Genomic DNA, 18238 nt, shown 5'->3' on the forward strand with positions numbered 1-18238 from the left:
GTAATTCTGTGGAGAAGGTGCTTATGGTCATTTATGACTGTAGCTATGAAAAACCTTTGGAAACATATTTTTCATTGAAGATTGTAAGAAAAGGTTCAGGGTGTTTGGAAAATACTTGAAAAATAAATCATTTCCGGAGGAATGAATTCTCTTCCGACGAGAAATTTTTCTCTTGCAGAAGCAGGTGATGGGCCAACAGTCCCTGACAGTATTCAATGTTCCCTTAATTGCTCTGAAGGACGAAATTAATTGAGAAATTTCCCCTTCACAAGATCGAAGTCCAATATCGTCTTCAAGAGACTGACGCGCCATCCTCTCGAAATTCATCAGCGTCGGCCGACCCTTCGCCGGTCGAGCCACCCTAACCACGTCCGGCCTATCGCTGAATATACTTCCGGACCTGTCCATCTATCCCGTTGCAACATCACCCGCAGATATATTTCCGTGACAGAACTGGGGAGTATCGTGTCGCTGAGTAATCACCCCTCAACTTCGCATGACAAGTGTAGCTTCCCCTTCCGCGAAAGTATAAAGCTTGCAAGCGGAGTTTTGGACACGAGATTCCATCCCCCTGTCATTCCCGCATACTCTCGCACCCATGACAAATTACTATAAATATATTTCGTCGAATATGCCCTCCAATTCTCTTGTTAAGGATCTGTAATAGTATAACTTTATCTATCAATGAGAATCCTTTATTCTATTCACTGAACAAACAATTTTTTTCTGTAACCCATCGTCCTCCAAAGGAAAAGCCAGACTATGTAATACATTTACATCAGAAAATTACGCCAAAAGTGCGTAAAACTGTGTGAAGAAAATTGGATTTCCCTCGAAGAATTTCGAAAAAACAAAGTGTAGAACGAACAAGTGAATAAAACTAAATTTATATAAATATGTAAATAAAATTGAGCTTTGTTGTTGGAATTCAGTGGGATGAGTGGCTCTCGGTAGAGGGTCAGTCGAGGGGTTATGAAAAAGCGAGTGTACTCTGCACCGATGGGATCACTGGTGCGTATTCCAAACGATAATTCGCGGCTGACCGCACAAGCGCGCATATACCAACAGTATTTCCATGATGCGATGGGTAGAATGCAAGATGGGTTAACGCTCGAGTTGACCCTCCAGTGTGTATCTCATTCTATCTAACAGGCAATAAAAGCTCGCGTCTCTCATGTCGTCCGGGCGTTTCGTAACGCTCCATTTTTCTTCTCCTTCACGTTCTAGGTACTTTGCATATGTGTCTGGGCTAGGGAGAGGAGAGGATGTACACACGTGTGAACATTTTTAATGCTTTCTTGATTTTCAGGTATAATGAAGTGTGATTAGAGTACAACAACAGCCGGATGATATATTTTCCAGGGTTATTTATGTCCTTAAGTTGAAGTTTCCTCATTACCATACGATTTGCGAATATGAGCATTCATCAAGGACTATTGAAAATAAATAGAAAGCTGGAAAAATTTTAGCGACAAGCATAATAGTTTATCCCGGCAATTGCTCTCAGTAGTAGAAGCTAAAAGCCTATTGAGAAAACAAATGGACTGCGGTGCCAGTAAAAAAGACAACGTTTGCAAGCAATAACCCATAACTAAGCTTGTGGACTAAATTCAACCTATAGCGGACCATAGTCGCGATGCCTGCGGCTACTTAACCCACTGCGAGGGTAATTTTAATTTAGAAACACCCGAACCACCAAAGCCCGGCCCCGCGGGTTATTACCGTCTCTCTCTCTCTCTCTCTCTTAGTCTTCGTCTCCCAGCCGACAAGCCTGGAATGTTTGTAAAACTATGCGACCTGTGCTGCACGATGCGGAGAGAAAATCGGGATAGCGTTACGTACGGGCATACCAACGAGAGACCCCTTATCTTCCCTGTGTGATAAAATACCTGGGGAAGTTTCGTACGGGCTATTAAACATATTTTAAATGGCAGAGGCCAAAGAGACGTAATTAACTGATGAAAATTGGTTATTAATGGGGAAGAACGGTATAAGCCTGAGCAAATAGTCAAAGTTCTCCTCAAACACTGAAATTTCTACGTTTTAATTGAAATTTTCTTTGATTAAATCTTTTTACTTTTTCAAGTATTCAAATAACACGTTTTCAGTTAAAAAATGCTCTTCATTTCAATCTCGATTTCTTAATAATTATTTTTAATAACCTTCTTTTTATTATCGACAATGTCATCAATAATCGGATGATATTTTTTTCATTAGGTCACGAGAAAATTTTTATCCCCGCTTTGGTTCCCTAGAATAATTTTTTATTTCGCAATTTATGAGCGATTGACAATATTGATCGCTTCTGCTGCAGTATTCCTTGTAAAGCAATCTCCGTCAAGAATCCAATAATCGTTTTGTGATCCTGATTCTTTTATAGTTAAGTGCGTATCGGCCATTAAAACGCAAAACAGTTCTGGTCCTAGGATGGAAAATTTTTGAAGTATTTTTCTTATTTTTTTTGTAGGACTCTTACTAGAATCTTTATAGATGATTTCTCCCCTGGTAAGTCTCGGGACTGCATTTTCCTCAGCAATTCCACTTGGCCGGCTAGTCAGTAATTAGAGTTTACCCAGGAACATGATGAAACGTGGCTCTTCACCGATTGGGAGGTAGGCGAAGAAGGACAGCGGAAGTAGAATAGTCCCTCTATGGATAAACCCCAACGGTTGTTATAGGCGAGGAGAGCGGAATGAAGGAACCGGCGACATAACGGGCGTTTCCCCGTTAAGCCGGGAATTAACACCAAAATTCTATTCATCGTATTCATGATATTCATCTACGTAGCTGGTGTAGATTCAAGTGATGCTGCCATCCTCCAACATTTTCGTTTTCCCGTCTCTGCCCCTTCCACTGCTCTTCCTAAGACGGTGAAAAAGACTTGCCCGGATAAGGATTTTTTTCTTTCCAGTGAGCAATGAGAAGTGCCAGAAATTCCTTGATGAAGAACTTTGTGCTTCACGGAACCCGAGTAATTGTAATTTCTCACTGTTTTTTGGTAAATTTCATTCCGGATGTTGGTGGCGCTGAAGAAATAGCTTGACATATGAATAAGTATTTTTGATTTTATAAAAATTCTATTGGTGCAATAAAAATATCCAATATGAAGAATTCCCCTCTGTCCCCAGCCCCGCACTTCATGTACTCCAATCAATGGCTAAAAAAATGTCAAGCCGTCTGACTTAAACAGGTGTAACTACTTATCCAGGCATGAATCACTTGCGGGGAAATTCTCATAAGACCAGAAATCTTGCCTAAGGTGTACGGATGTTGGCTCATCAAGGGCTCGAGGTCGTGGGGCTTCATTCCGGAAAGTGATTTCGAAACTGGCTGTAGTATATAGCCCACGGGCTTCTCGCGATAAGCTCTGTGCCAAAAAGAGGGGAGTGAGGCGAGGGAATATACAACGATGAATCGAGGTAGAAACGGGTGAAGGGTTGGGGCGCGGTAAAGGAGGGAGGTGGTGGGGTGGGGAGCGGGTGGAGGGCACAACGCCTGCACACACAAAATTTCAAGCGTTCCATATCCACGGTTTCGCCGGAGTAACTTTGTCGAGACTCAAAAGCCATTGGATGCGCCAGTTGGAGGCTCTAATGCCCGTGTCTGGTGTTCTCCCACTTTAGTCCTTTATAACACAGGTCACTGTGCTGGTACAGGTAGTCCTTTGAAAACCAACACAACTCTTGAAATAAACATTGTACGTGTTGTAGCGTTATTTCTTCTCTTGCCCTGGCTGGCTATATGCCGAAGACCAAAGAGCTTAATTAATTGATATGGATTAGGAGTTATATTTTTCTCTGATTTTGGTCGATTAAGATGAAAGGTTAATGTCTCTACATCTATATCTAGAGCGACATTGTGCCCTTCAGATGGATAGTACAATACAACAATGTAAAACCCCTAATACCTGTCTTCGCTTCCTTTGCGTTCGAATTGAGCTCTAATAGCCGTGGGTTTTGAGTCATTATGTTTCTCATAACGAATGTAAAAATCTCCCAAGCGAGGGAAAAAATAAAGAGCTGAGACTCCATCTATCAACGTGGAAAAATAGAGTTACGACAAATATGTACCATATCAACATATTCTTCAACTCCACTGACTCATTCCAAATGCCAAAGTCTCTTCTGAATTTGTATTACTAACGTACTTTGCTAATTAGTGACATTTATTAATCAACTTGTGATACGACCGCAAACAGCATCCGGCCAAGTGCTCCCTGAGTCCTCTGAATATTTCACGTCGCGTGTGCAACAAGGTTTCTCAAACTATATCATCAGCTCCCTCTGTCTCGGCTCCCCAAGGACTACCAAGTAAACTGGGAATGTATAAAGCAAAAATTGCGAGGGACGGAGGGGGGAGGGAGAAGAGAAGTGCAGAGACTCTCATTGTTACTACGTGACCGAGATATAAACGGGTCGTTAATTAACGAGACGATGCGCGAAACTGTCTTTTCTAGTTTTATTATTTTTTTTTCTCGGAATTCTTTCTCTTAGTGCACTGTCTGCTGGCATGGGTTTTTTTTTCTCGGAAAAATTGAGTCGATCAAAATGATATTAACTCTTTGGGATGACTACAAATATGTTACCGATAATAAGATGAGAGTAGGCCATACGATAAAACTAAAGATTGACTCACATGTCACAATCAATTCCTGAAGGCTGACAAATCAGCGAAATCAACTTGCGAGTCGGCGAGACTGGTGTGATAAATTTCAGTAAAGGGTCGAAAAAAAATGTTAAAATTCAGGCTTCCCTGGCCTGGAGGACCTCGGTCCGAAATCTCGAAGAGTAATGGCGACCATTAGCTAGGCAGTGCTAAATTACTCTGCGAGAGGAGTCGGGGGTAAAGGTTGAGGCTGCACTGGAAGCCCCTGAAGCGAAACAATTTCACGTACGTATTCCACCCTCAGTCTACGGAGATAGGTCTACTGGCTGTCACCCCTTGGAACTCGCTCTTTCAATTTTCCATTCTCTTGAATTTTTTTTTCTCCCTTATTCAGCGTTCGCCCAAAGATTGACCTATTCTACTGGTCTTAATCCAACCACGTGATGTTACACCAGAAAAATTCCAGAATTGCCAAACTTTTCGCATAATTTTTATTGAACTTTTCCCTTGGTACCACAAGAAGAGATATTCTGTAAAGAGTAGTAGAAAAGAAGCGTAAAAATTACCCTTCCAAATGTAATAGACGACCGTTGTCAAATTCAATGACAATTACAAGTCAGAACTGAAATTTTGGGTTTCCATCATTTTTCTCAGTAATTTCTCAGCTTGTAAAACGAACCGCCACGATCAATTAACGAAATCATCTGTCAAGCTCCGTCAACAGGTCCATCACCATCCGAAAATTAATGAAATTGACGTGCCAGCGCAAGCCCCCTCGACATCCAATTTTCAAGTACTCCAGCCGTTGATATAAATTCACCGACGTCCGTGTCGTTGAGTGAAACGGCCAGACAACGTGATACAATTAAAAAGTTTGAGACCTCCACTCTCTCTCTCTCTCTCTCTCTCTCTCTCTGTCTCTCGAGAGGCCAGAGGTGCTTCCGAAAGGAAAACAGGCGGTGAGAGCGACGATGGATTGTTGTCCCTCTTCTACTCAGAATTGAAGAGTGAAGCACGTCGTGTGAATTAAGTGATTCGCGCTCGTATCTAGCCACAAGTTTGTTCCCCAATCGTAACTGAATTATGTAACAACGGTTGGCCACCAGGCGAAGGCCGAGGGCAAAGCGAGTGACTGGGGATACTGGTGTGGGTAGACGAGACAAAGGATGAGCTCAAACCGCCGGAAAATAGGTGGAATATTTACGGTTGGTGGTGATGTCTGTATTTCCAACGCGCAATAACTTGGTGAAACGCGTTTTTATCGCCTCCTCCACTTGTCTCTCTGCGTACTTTGTGTGCGGTTTTATGCTTCACCACTTTATTCGCACGGCCTATGCAATATCCGGGAAAGGCTTTCCAAGTCTTTTCACCGGCTGGCTGTACCAAATGTCGATTCATTGACGGTGGAATTTTTTTTTTAGCAATTACAAATTTTTAGCGGAATTGTTGCAATCTTTGCAAGATTGCGTGAACAGTAACTTTTGAGATTTCCTTTTGAAATTTTAACTCCAATGACTATCCCCAAAGTCACTACAATTATTGACTAACAAATATATCTCCCAAGGATTACAGCGCATTATTAATATGGTATAATCCATCATCACAAAATATAATATCACACTATCAATTATCCCTCAAATCATAAACCGCACGGTGACGCGATGCAGAATTGGCTTGATATTCAGATCCCTAGCTTGAATATCGACAATAAATAACACCCACGATGAACAGAAGCCACATGCATTATAATCTCCGACCCCATTGGAAAACGCTGCTGTAACTTCCTATCAAAACAGTTGAAACAATCGACTAATGAGCCGCACTTCATTTATTTGACTATCTAGCGTTGAATATTTTTCCTCCATTCACAGCATTCTATTTACCTTTATTGTTATTCACATTTACTTAAATTTCTAGTCCCTCCATTTTCGCCTATTATTGTCAACATATTTTTCCATGGCCCCAGGTTTGATGAGAATGCAATTAAAATGGTGAAATTTTCTGTAAAATTGGTTGACAAAAAAATATCAGGGAATAGAAATGGCTGTGAAGCATGGAGCGTTGACAGAGTAATGGCACTTAATCGCGTTTCGTTCGTGTTGATTCGGCTGTCCCGATCCTCGAAGCTATTGTTGGCCATCGGGATCGATGAGAGGTCTCGCGCCCAGTCGACTGGATGATCCCCGATAATTTTCCAAACACGTAATAACCGAATAATTACTGGTTAATAGGTCGGTTTAAAACCTCTACATGTCCCTCATCACCTCATCGCGGCATTTTGAACTGAATTATTGAAGAAGAATTCGGCTCATCATGATTTTTCAAATATTAGAATTTGATTTTTCAGTAGCGGAGTGATACAGCAAGATAAGTCGACTCATCGACTCAAATATATGAGAAATTAAAGTGGTTGAAAATGTTTTTCAGTGGCACAAGATAACCAAAACTCCCGACTAAAATGATATTCCTGGACATTAACATGAATGAGACCCCGACCATAAAGAGATAAATCCACGTTGCTCTTCGTCACTGACCGCAGTCCTAGTCCAACCACAAACAGTCCATACGTCCTCGGTTATGTCTATACTACAGCAACGCGTGTAACTCTGACTTTCGGTCTCCTCTCCACGAGGTTGACGTTTCAGATTAACCCAGTTGTTCATTTCATCCGTATGGTATAGTTTGGGCATTCTCGTTTCGCCTCTTTTCTCTCTCCATACACTGGGGTATAACCCCACCTGCAACCCTTTCCAAAGTCACTGCCACGCCTGCTGGGAAATTTATTTACCTCGGATGAAATTTTACTGGGATTAAATAGATATAACGTACGCCATGCCCATTCTTGTTCGCATTTACTGATTTTATTATTTTCACTTCTTCAAATTTCCAATTCCTCCCCCTCCTTTGTGTAACAGTTAACACAAGAATAAATGTCTCAACAACATAATCTTGGCTGAGAAAGAAGGAAAAAACATTTTGCTGACCCACTTTTTTCTATATTTCTGCATCTCACTTTTCACTCTTTTTTATTCATCCACAAAATGTCGGCGTTGGCCACTGGGGTTTGTATAAGAGACGTTGTGGAACGGTAGGAATAGACTTTATGTGGGCGTCCATCCCTTATCAGGCATTACGGTCCATTCTCCTGAATACTGACTGGGAGGGTTGGCGTGCGAGGGAGAGAAGGCGTACGGGAGGGAGGAAGAGGGGCAGAGGGAGTTGAACCGAGAGCGCACGAACTCGCGCCGGCATGTCCGGGTGTGTTACGACCGCGCCCAGCGACACCGGAAATGCTGCAGCAGCTGCTCTAACTCGCTTCCTCCCACCCTCCACCTCCCCTATAGGGGTGAGGGGGTTTACTCTTTACTTTTACCTCGTACACCATCAAATATCGTGCTTTACTCGCCAGCAATCAATTCGTCAACTAAAAACCATGAAAATTGACAACTTCATTGGACGAATCAAATTTAACTCCATTTAACGGCATGTGTATAACATGTCGAAATTCATAGATTTTTAAGAGGAATTGAGAGCCACTTGTCACGTTAATTTTCAACCTGTTATGTCCTTGACAGATTGTAACAGGATTTGAGATGTCCTGCAGAGCGAATAATCATCGAAATGCAAATATTTTTAATAACTTTAGATGCACATATTATTTTTCTGTTTTCCTCACACGTAAAACCGCTCTCTCCTGAAATCATCATTCCTCCACACTTGAAAATAAATTACATTCACCACCGCTAAACGAAAATGTTCCGCAAATTAAATTTACGAAGGGTTTTAAGTCACAAAGTGTTTTCTTTGCTGTATCATTATCGCAACTCAAGGGAACGGGGGGCAAAAGGGTATGCTCTTGCCATCGCCAAAGGGTACTGAAGAATCACATAAGTGATGTCGTTGCCATTTTACCAACGTGAACCACGTCGCCTTCGCGCGCGCACACACACACACACACACACTGGCTGGATGTAACTCGTTAGCGACGTTTTTCGTCGTCACGTCTTCTTTTGCCTCGTTGGCTCTCTCTTTTCACCCGTATTTTTTTTATACTTCCTGGTTTCTTACAGAAATTGGCCTGTCAGTATACAGCGCGCGTTCGTCTGAATGCAGTCTCTCTCTAGGTGTATTCAGTTTTCGAGACACGCTTTACATAATTTTCACCGATGCGGCTGCGGCTGCGGTCGTGTACCCCCGTGACTCACATAACTGCGTTAATATTGTATACTGTGTCGGTATGATACGTGTCTGTGGCCTTATGACGGGGGTCCTAGGAGCAAAAGATGTCTATCAGTTCGATATTGTCCTCGCGATAATTTATTTACGATTAGTGGAGAGGCAGAAATTTTTATTTATTACCAAAATGTAAATTTTGGTGACATCTGCATAGAGGAAAAAGTGGGAAGCGCTATTTTTTTTTCTTCAATTGAACTAGTATTTTCTGAAGTGAAAAAAACACTCAACATTCGGATAATAAGCAGACGTCACTTCTCAAATAACGAGAACCGAGACGCCTCCGAGGAATTCACCAATTTATCTGACTCTCGGGCGTCAAGATCAATGTACCAGACCGAGGGACAATAATTCAATGTCCCATTTTCCTCAGGTTTTCATTCATACGGAAATCACCCCCACGACGCCACGCCACCTCATTTTTTCCCCATCTTTCTTTCCCATTTGGGCTCCCCTACATCTGTGCGTTATTTTCTTACGACGTCAGAGTTAACGAGGACGTGACCACAGAGTAGCGGAAGGGAGTAGTAAAACCGTTTTTTTTCCTCTGTGAAGAGAGCGGGCAAGGTCTCCAGTACTCGCATATTTGCGGAAACGAACGAATTAATGGCAATCTCCTGGCCGTCACGAGCTTCACCACGAGAACCTTCGTCAGCGGCAGATTTGCAACTCCTCGTGTCTCACTTGCTAATCGGAACTTCAATTTCCACAATTTTAACCTCATCCCCTGGTTCATCCTACCGTCTCATATCGCCAGAAATGTTCAGTCAGAATCCGATCCATTTTTCTCCTTGAAGTAGCTTATTTTCATTTTCTTTCTCAATCTTATGTAAATATTTTGTTCAATCTTCTAAAGAGCAAATATTTATCTTATCTTATGCCTTGAAATTAATGCGCCTTTCTAATGCTGTTCCAAAATTAATGACAGTGCAATATATTTTTTTTACTCCCCATTTCTCATTTGTCTCTCAAAACCCGCCCGAAATTGTAACATTAAAAATCATCCCTCGCTCCCTTGGAAGACCCCGAATAATTCAATCCATTACCATATATTAATGAAAAAATCAGTTGACTCCACCAGAAAATTCCCAATTTCCCCCAACGTTTGTCGCACCAGGGATAGTGCAAGCGAATCAGTACAGCTTTCGAAACAAAATGTAATATAGAGCAGATCGATGGAAAATAGAGTGTGGGTAGAGGAAAGCAACTGAAGAGGTAAATACATGGCACCAGCAGCGAGGTATAATAGTCTCGTTAGTTAAAGTTCGCTTCGTGGAAAATTTGATTAGTCTCCAGTGAATGAGACATTGAATCGAAGGGGGAAAAATTTCCAAGACTAGTGCAGAGCAACAGAAAAATAATTGTCCGCTGATATTATTTCTCTGTATCATCGTCGAGACCTTCATTTAATAATTAGCATTATCTGAAGAATTCAATCGCACTTGAAAATATACAAATCTCATTATTACTTTCCTCCGTCTGCATTTACCATTCATCATTCGCGATGAAAGAGCCGGGAGAAATAATTTTTTTAAGTTGAGAGAGAAATACAACTCGCTATCTCAGTGGGCTACGTCTGCTGTTTATTAACCCGGCGGAATAGCGTATATAATTTCTTCCTTGATTCACACCGAAAACATCCAACAAGTCTCTGTGATAAATCGGCTCGAGGTAATTAAAGAACGATATGACCTAGTGAGGTATTTGAATTATCATTTGTCATGGAATGAAATGAGATTTTTTTATTGCGGGGATTTTGATGTCTGGGGATTATACGGATAGGGTTATTGGTATTTGAAAAGAGATGATCTAATGTTTATTTTAAAAATTGTGCGATTGTTAAATCCCGCTTGATTATAAAAAAACCAATTTAATTGTGATAAATCACAGTTTGTGAGTTACTTTTTCTTTACCGTATATCATGCATTATTATTATTATTATTATCATTATTATTATTTGATGAATAGTATTTTTCCATCGACGTTTACACGTGAACAATAAAATGATAAAAAATAACATATGAGAATTGAAATTAAAGTATACGAAACACAATAATATTTTTCACTCTACCGCAGTTCCAACGATGATCAGTTTCTATTGATCGTGCCAAATGTCGTATTACAATGCAGGCTGCAATTACTCATTCACGAATTCACTTGGAAAAAAAAAGAAAGCCACATTGAAGCATCGTCACCTGCTTGATAATTTAATGGCTGAGCCGCGACTGGCTCCGGCATTTCCATTGATATGCAAACGGGTAACACGAACACGCGAGAATACGAGTGGAGGATTCGTGGCCCGATAGTTTGGGATTCTAGTGATCTATGGGAGGGCCTGGCAAACGACTCCAACTGGAGTGAGGGACAATTCTGATCCATATGGATAAACTAATTTCGTTCAGGACACGACAGTTCTGCTGTTGCTAGACTTCTGTATTGATTTGGAGAGGGCGATGATGGAATAGTTGGCGATAACCTTCAGGGATCATTCTTACAGAACAATGGTAATTCAAATACTTTAAAAGGGGAATCACAAACGAAACGTAACGTCTAGAATTGATTTTCCAAAATCACAAAATTGTTATTCATCGAGCGATTGAGGAGGAAAAATAAGGGCGCAGAAGATCCCCGTCCCAGAGTATATTCTCACCCCCCCCCCCACCCTTCCCTCGTCACCCCAAAACAATATGCCCAACTGACGGAAAAACCTTGTGCATCTGATATGCAAAATCCAAACGAATTCAAACACAATACCAGTGATTTGTATTTCAATGGCATATCGCGCAGGATGATAGCTCCCATTTGCTCCACGTAAGGGCAAAACGAACACGTACCAACATATACGAGCTAGGCCATGCGTGCTCATGGATTGCAGGAGAATAATTGACACAACGGGAAATGAATTTATATTAGAGTGACGTGCTGGGTAACAAGCCTACGTCAGCGAATATACGTACAGCAGTGATGGAAATGCAGCAAATTATCCTACCATTCAATTTTTTTTTTCGTACAAAGATCTACATGAATTTTTTTCCATCTCGTCCACATTCCCAGACATAGTAGAAGTATGATGCAGCGACAAAATTTTCCAGCCAGTACCATAACTTCTCTCGCATTTCCAATAAAAAATTCAATGGTCAATTATTCCCCGGACCCTCCACAAAAATGACTGGCGCACAGTAATTTCTACTCTATTTTTCTCTTCGCCTAACAAAGAACGATGTTGTTCAGGCGTGACTGTCGAATTACACCATTGATTCGGTGGATTATTCCGTATTTTCCGCGATAACTCAGGGGATGATGTGCCCGTCCCTCCCCCTAGAACACGCGATACCACCGCATGGAATTAACGGGCTAGGGTAATTGTTTCCTGGTGTGAGAGTATAATCGTTCGAATCCCGAATGAAAGGAGAGACTGGGGGATAGAGGGGTTATGGACATGTTCGTCGATTGATGAATGTAACGGGCCTAGGGCTCATTATTGGCTCCCATTATAGTTCCCGCTTTCTCAGACCGGACCTAACGCCTGACAAACTGCACACCTGGGGCCACTCTAGTGCTCTGTATGCCGTTTGACTGATAGTTGTGACATCACGTTCGATTGGACTTGAAATGTTCGTTGTCTCGTCTCCTCGATGATTTTCATTAAAATATTTGGAGAAAACAGAGACGAGGAGTTACTATTTTCCATAGGATTGCTATGAATTTTTGAGAGCGGATAATAAATTTAAAGTTAAAAAAACATTATTCTTCAAAGACTAAAAAAAAATTCTTCTGTCTCAGAAAAATTCCTACCTCATGTATTCATCCCTTTTTTACAGCCCTGATGAATGAGCTCTGTGCTTCCACCCTGAATAGGTCACTGGTTTTGGTAGGCGTTCAAACGTGACTTTACCGATGTGCACATAAATATACACCTGGGGCCCACGCGTTTTTGTTCATTCGAACGAGTTTCCAAGCGTGGTCAATGGCATCAACCTCCTTCCAGTAATTATAATCCGCTAGTGGGGATGCGGAAGGCCGGAAGGGGGAGAGGCTGACGGATTGTGAATGCACGACCAGACCAGCTATTTTATCGATGAGTCTGTACGCCTTCCGATTTAGGGTGAGAGAAGCACAACAACCCTTGATAATAGGGAAATAAAGCCTTTAGCGGATCCACATCCACGAAATATATTTGAATAATATATTCCCTCATGTCCGACAATATCTTGGGTATTTCTACTCATTAGAACAAAAAGTTTCCCCAATGATTTATGGAGAAAAAGTATTTATCATTTTATCTCGACAATGACACTCAAATTTAATAACTTCTTGGTGAAATAATAATCCTTATAGCCACCTATTTCAATAGATGACAACTATTTTTTAACCGAGAGAGACTTTTACCTTGAAATTCCGGGATTCATCGATCGGACCATCGTTATGCTATTTGGTTGATGGGATTACGTGTCTCTGTTTATTGAGGATTGTACGAAATATACCAGAAATTAACCGACGTGGTTCAGCCCCAGTTGGACAATGCTCACACTCGTACATAAAGCCCAGTGATAACGACACACACATTGCGTTCATGAGCATTCCACTTATAATAAAGTCCATTATTCCATTGTTATGCGGTAATGATCATTCCTCTGGACATTTAACTTTTAGTTCTGTGGAATTTTCGGATTTATACCAACTGCGGGAAGAAAAATTGTCATGACCAACTTTCACGATGGCGGTCCACCCACTTCTTACTTTAAGTAATTAAGAAAATCACATGTCCTCACCTAATCTCACTTGATATGACATAGAAAATCCAATGGTTGCTCGATGAAGCGAATAAAAGAACCCCCTCCCCGCAGAGGTAAGCACCGGCTTCAAATTCACTCCTGGTAATTAGTCGGGCAGCCGAGAAATAGCGGAGGGGTGGTAAGGGAGTAAGTAAACTCAATGATTTTGGCCCCGAGCTTACGGAGAGTAAGGTTAGGGTTTAATAATGACCAAGAGCTTTATCTAACAGACCGGCCGGAAGGTAAAGATAACAGTACCCGTGGATCCCACCCCTCTCTCGTCGCGCCACGCCACCACATTTTCCTCATCTCATTCACCAGTGGCCATCTTATTAGATAGTCATATTTCAGTTGGTAATGCGTAAATACGGGTATGAATCACAGCTGAATATCGTGAATGGTTTTTTTTAGATGATAGACCTTTTTCGGAAAATGCACTTTCGTCAAAATCGAATTTAGAAGCCTCCGGGAGCCCCCGGAAATCACCAGATGAACCCTGACCAATTGAATGGCCATAAATCGAAGTGAATTATCAAATTATCTTCTTGCGACTCGGAAAATCGAAATTTTTACAATTTGTCATACCACAATTTTCACGGAAAAAAAAGACTTGGGGTACAACAAAAACCTACTAAAACCCATCGAACTGATGTTCAACAAAATTCCAAATTTTCGCAATCGAGTTTTCAACCTCTCAAACTCTCTGAAAATTCACTTTGCATAACGCCGAGGATCAGAAATACATTCCGTAAAGTTGGAACTGCTTGTGAAAGACTAAAAAAACACCGAAGATGTAGAAAAGGTAAAAATATGAGAAGATGCAGAAATTGTTATAAGAAAAGAAGACATAAAAAAGGGCACGGCAATTTAACGCCCTCTGTTTATCCCCTAGTATTCTCGGCACGTAGGTCTACTCCACCCTTAAAGTGGAGATGTACGTGAGCGTGAATTTTTTTTACTGCATCATCCTCTCCGGTTGGGTGTTCTGCGGTGAGACTGGGCAGAGAAACTGAGGATTGGTTGGTCGTGTTGGCAGAACTGCCGACGAAAGAGAAAGAAAGTCCAAACGAGTGGAATCTTATAACTCTGTGTGTGTGTGTGTGTGGGGGGGGGGGGGGGACCATAGTCTGGCATTCGGCCCAGGTCCGATGCTTGTTTCATACCGAGGAAAAAAAAAATTCACATGTATGGCTGCAACGATATAATACTGCTCCATTCATATTTCTTATTCTTACGTGTCTTATTCACGAGAGTTTATAAAACTGAATGTCCAAAGGAACAAAATAAAACCCATAAAAACCCTCATTACGTACTATACCACCAGAAAAGGGCAGCAACTGAGTGCCATAGTGAAAATTAATGTTCCCTCGTTTTATTCTTGAAGAGGGAAAAGGGAAATGAAGAAATATTAAGGAGAAAAGTTGAGTTTGACGGAGAAAACCGGAGATGGAGAACAGATGGAAAAATATTTCAAGACAAGTTTTGTGTGTTCGTTGGAACTATTAGAAAAGTCATCATTGAGAAAGTGTCAAGAAATTATTTTTCCCTTACAGCCCCGATTACTGAGCGTGAAATATTTACTCTATGTATCTTTCCCTCACGAATACATTCGAAAATCAAAGGGGATAATAAATAGCAAAGCCTTTGGTGAATTATGCGGTTGATCGCCACGAAAATAGGGTTTATTTGCTCATCAAGGTCCAGCAAGCGAATTGGAAATGTTTGTGCTCGAACGAGCTTGGCATTTATAATGTCAATGCGTCGAAAACCGAGATATTTTGACCGAAATTCCAGTACAAGCCACTAGCACCCCTCGCCTGCCTCCATTGCCTTTTTGCTTTTTCACGCTTGCCTGCAGTAGCCCCAACCGAGCCAGCACTGGCCAATGCAAACTGTTATTTACTAAAATAACCGTAAAATACGATTATCGAGGCTACATGGCTTAACGTTACAGTATAATCACGGGACGACACATTCACGCGGGTTCGCATTGTCAGTGGGTTTTGTGTTTTGATTTAAATTACGAAAATAATTCATTGGAAATTCACCGATAATTCCGAGTGCTTCGAAGAGAGTGCAAGATGAATTATCGGAACTCATTTTTGCTGATGAAAAGCAATTCTAAGTCCGCCGAAAAAAATTAAAATAAATTTCAATTATGATTAATCGACAGATGGAACATTGAAAAATTTCGTAAGGAGTACAAAGGGTCACGTGAAATAAATCAATTCCGATAAGTGATATTTTTCAACTCCCTGACAGTCGGTAATTAACAATTCAATGAGAATAAATCGATCGCCCTTTAATCTCCACCCGATAAACATTCCATTGCCACAAACCTGATTGGAAACACTAAGAGGGATTACAAACCCGTTGTGATTGTATCTGGAAATCTCCAGATATCGAGAATGATTTGACGTTGGGAATAGCAGTTGAGTATCGATTACCAGCCAATTGCGATAAACTCGTCGGTAGAAGCGCAGTGTAGTGTGTGCTCAGCAAGCAAAGAGCACCCTCTCCATGTCTCGAACAAATTCCCCTTTCGTGTCGCCAGAATTCGCTGGCCTCCCCCCGCGCTTTCTCTAACTCTTTAGTAACCGTAAATTTACCGAGAGACAGAGCAATCGTTGTGGCAACCCTACAGTTCGGCATTGCCAGAGTGTAAACTACCGAGCCTAGGCGAATAACAGGCATTTGGTGTATCATAGGTCATCTATCGATTAGTACCAATAGACTCGGAAAATTTACAAAGCATTCAGCAGTCAGCGATGACCCGGTGTAATGAGTTGATTGCAGTGGGTAGAGCTACTATCTCCCGATAAATCATCATTCTCATTATGAAATTGAAGTTCAAGGAAGATGAATCGAAATATTGAGCGGGATGTGGCTTGACGGCGGCAAAGCCGAGGCATCTCGAGATCTTGAGTTAAGGTGGCGAGGTAAATCCACTGGGTTACCTAATCACTTACCATTGTCAGCGAACATACTCGAGCAGAGGTAGTCTATCTATCTATCGGTGTCTAATACTCGAGGACTACTGAGGGATTTCTCAATGACACGTTGGTTGAATATTTAAATCCTTAGTTTTCAATAGTTGCTAAATTAGTTGTTTAATGCCTGCTGCCGGTATTCAACAAATTACTAATTTGTATCCCCACTTGATCTAATTCCAGGGGTGGACACGGCGTACGATGGTCAGGGATGCTTGGACTGACGACGGTGGGAAAGGCTGGTGGCGATTGTGGTCCAGGTTGGGCGGATTTCTGGCGATGGCGCTCGCTATTTCATTATTCACAGTGCCATTACCAAGTGCGAGCGCCAATCCTGACGCTAAGAGACTCTACGATGATCTATTGTCAAACTATAATCGCCTTATCCGACCAGTTGGTAACAACAGCGATCGACTCACTGTCAAAATGGGACTGAGGTTATCTCAACTCATCGATGTCGTAAGTATTCATCATAGTATTAATAAAGATATTACACCTTATGTTCACTTCATTTACATATCGTAATAATGAGAGAGAGAGAGAGAGAGAGAGAGAGAGGGGGGGATTGGGTCAGCAATGAAATTTCTTGAATGAGAATGTGTTTTCAAATGGATTAGGTGGCTGGGCTTTATTATCGACAAGTCTGCTTACACATCTTCAATGTTTGCGGTAGAAAATTTTGCGTTGATATAGAGCTTCACTCTTGGGAAAATTGTGCTCCGTTCAGATCCGAGGTTCAAAAGCTTAGCTTTAATGTTTCAAATTTTTCAAATGGATCGTACTTCGCACCGTGAAATACGATACATTAGAAAACATATAATTGACATTGAGAAAATATCAAGTCAAGATAAGCTGAGTCATCATACATGACTAGCCTCCAATCATCGCTTACACTGTCATTAAGTGTGATTGATATTGTTGGAAATAACTAGAGAAATTGAAAGCTCAAGACTGGCGGGACAGATGGTTGACAGAAGAGTTAACGTAGTTTTTCAAGACATTCTTGGCAAGTCACATCGAGATGTCAAATGATTCTTTCACAGAACAATCCCTAAACTATCCGACAGTTTTGCGGTATCGGAATGTGGTGGTGGCTAAACTGTACGGATGTATGTTAGGTGGACGAGTTGAAATCGTGAGGTTGAGTTTGGTGTGAGTCCAGGCTACCAAGGGGTGAGGGAGTAACGAATGTGTTAGATTTGTTGGCGCTCGAGTGAGTCGCAGTAGTCACAGCCGTTTCGTGTCTGGGGCCTCCACCAGTGGCTTTTCACGCTCACGGTCGGACGCGTCGTCGGCTCTGGTTTACAGTAGATGAAAGCTTCACATTGAGAAGAGAAAGACGGAGAGAGAGAGAGAGAGAGAGAGGGACATATGAATGCTGGGCGAGTGAGTTGGTGAAAGAACTTGGCATGTGAATGCACCCCAGAGAATAATCGATAATCCAGGGCAAAATATGAGAGAACATTCAGCCAGATACTTTATGCTGAGAGTATGGCTGTGTATATCTACAGATACAATGAGGATGAAAACTGTTGTGTATGTTCATGCCCGGTGGGGAGAAATGGAAATAGGAAGGGGAGGAAAGCATAGAGTTGAGAGTTTTGTATCGATTCTGCTCGCACTTTGCCGACTGGC

At 41.6% G+C, this 18238-nt stretch overlaps 1 protein-coding gene across 1 annotated transcript in view; it reads left to right on the plus strand.

Annotated features, from left to right (window-relative positions):
• Positions 1-18238, plus strand: part of LOC135171037 (acetylcholine receptor subunit alpha-like 1) — a 58153-nt gene that overhangs the window by 2993 nt on the left and 36922 nt on the right. Inside the window, exon 2 of the mRNA XM_064137322.1 lies at positions 16787-17062. Within this exon, the coding sequence (XP_063993392.1) occupies positions 16805-17062 (258 nt within the window). The 5' untranslated portion in view covers positions 16787-16804. The remainder of the gene's footprint in view (positions 1-16786; positions 17063-18238) is intronic.

Source organism: Diachasmimorpha longicaudata, chromosome 18 (genome assembly GCF_034640455.1).
Source record: "Diachasmimorpha longicaudata isolate KC_UGA_2023 chromosome 18, iyDiaLong2, whole genome shotgun sequence".
Taxonomy (NCBI): Eukaryota; Metazoa; Arthropoda; class Insecta; order Hymenoptera; family Braconidae; genus Diachasmimorpha; species Diachasmimorpha longicaudata.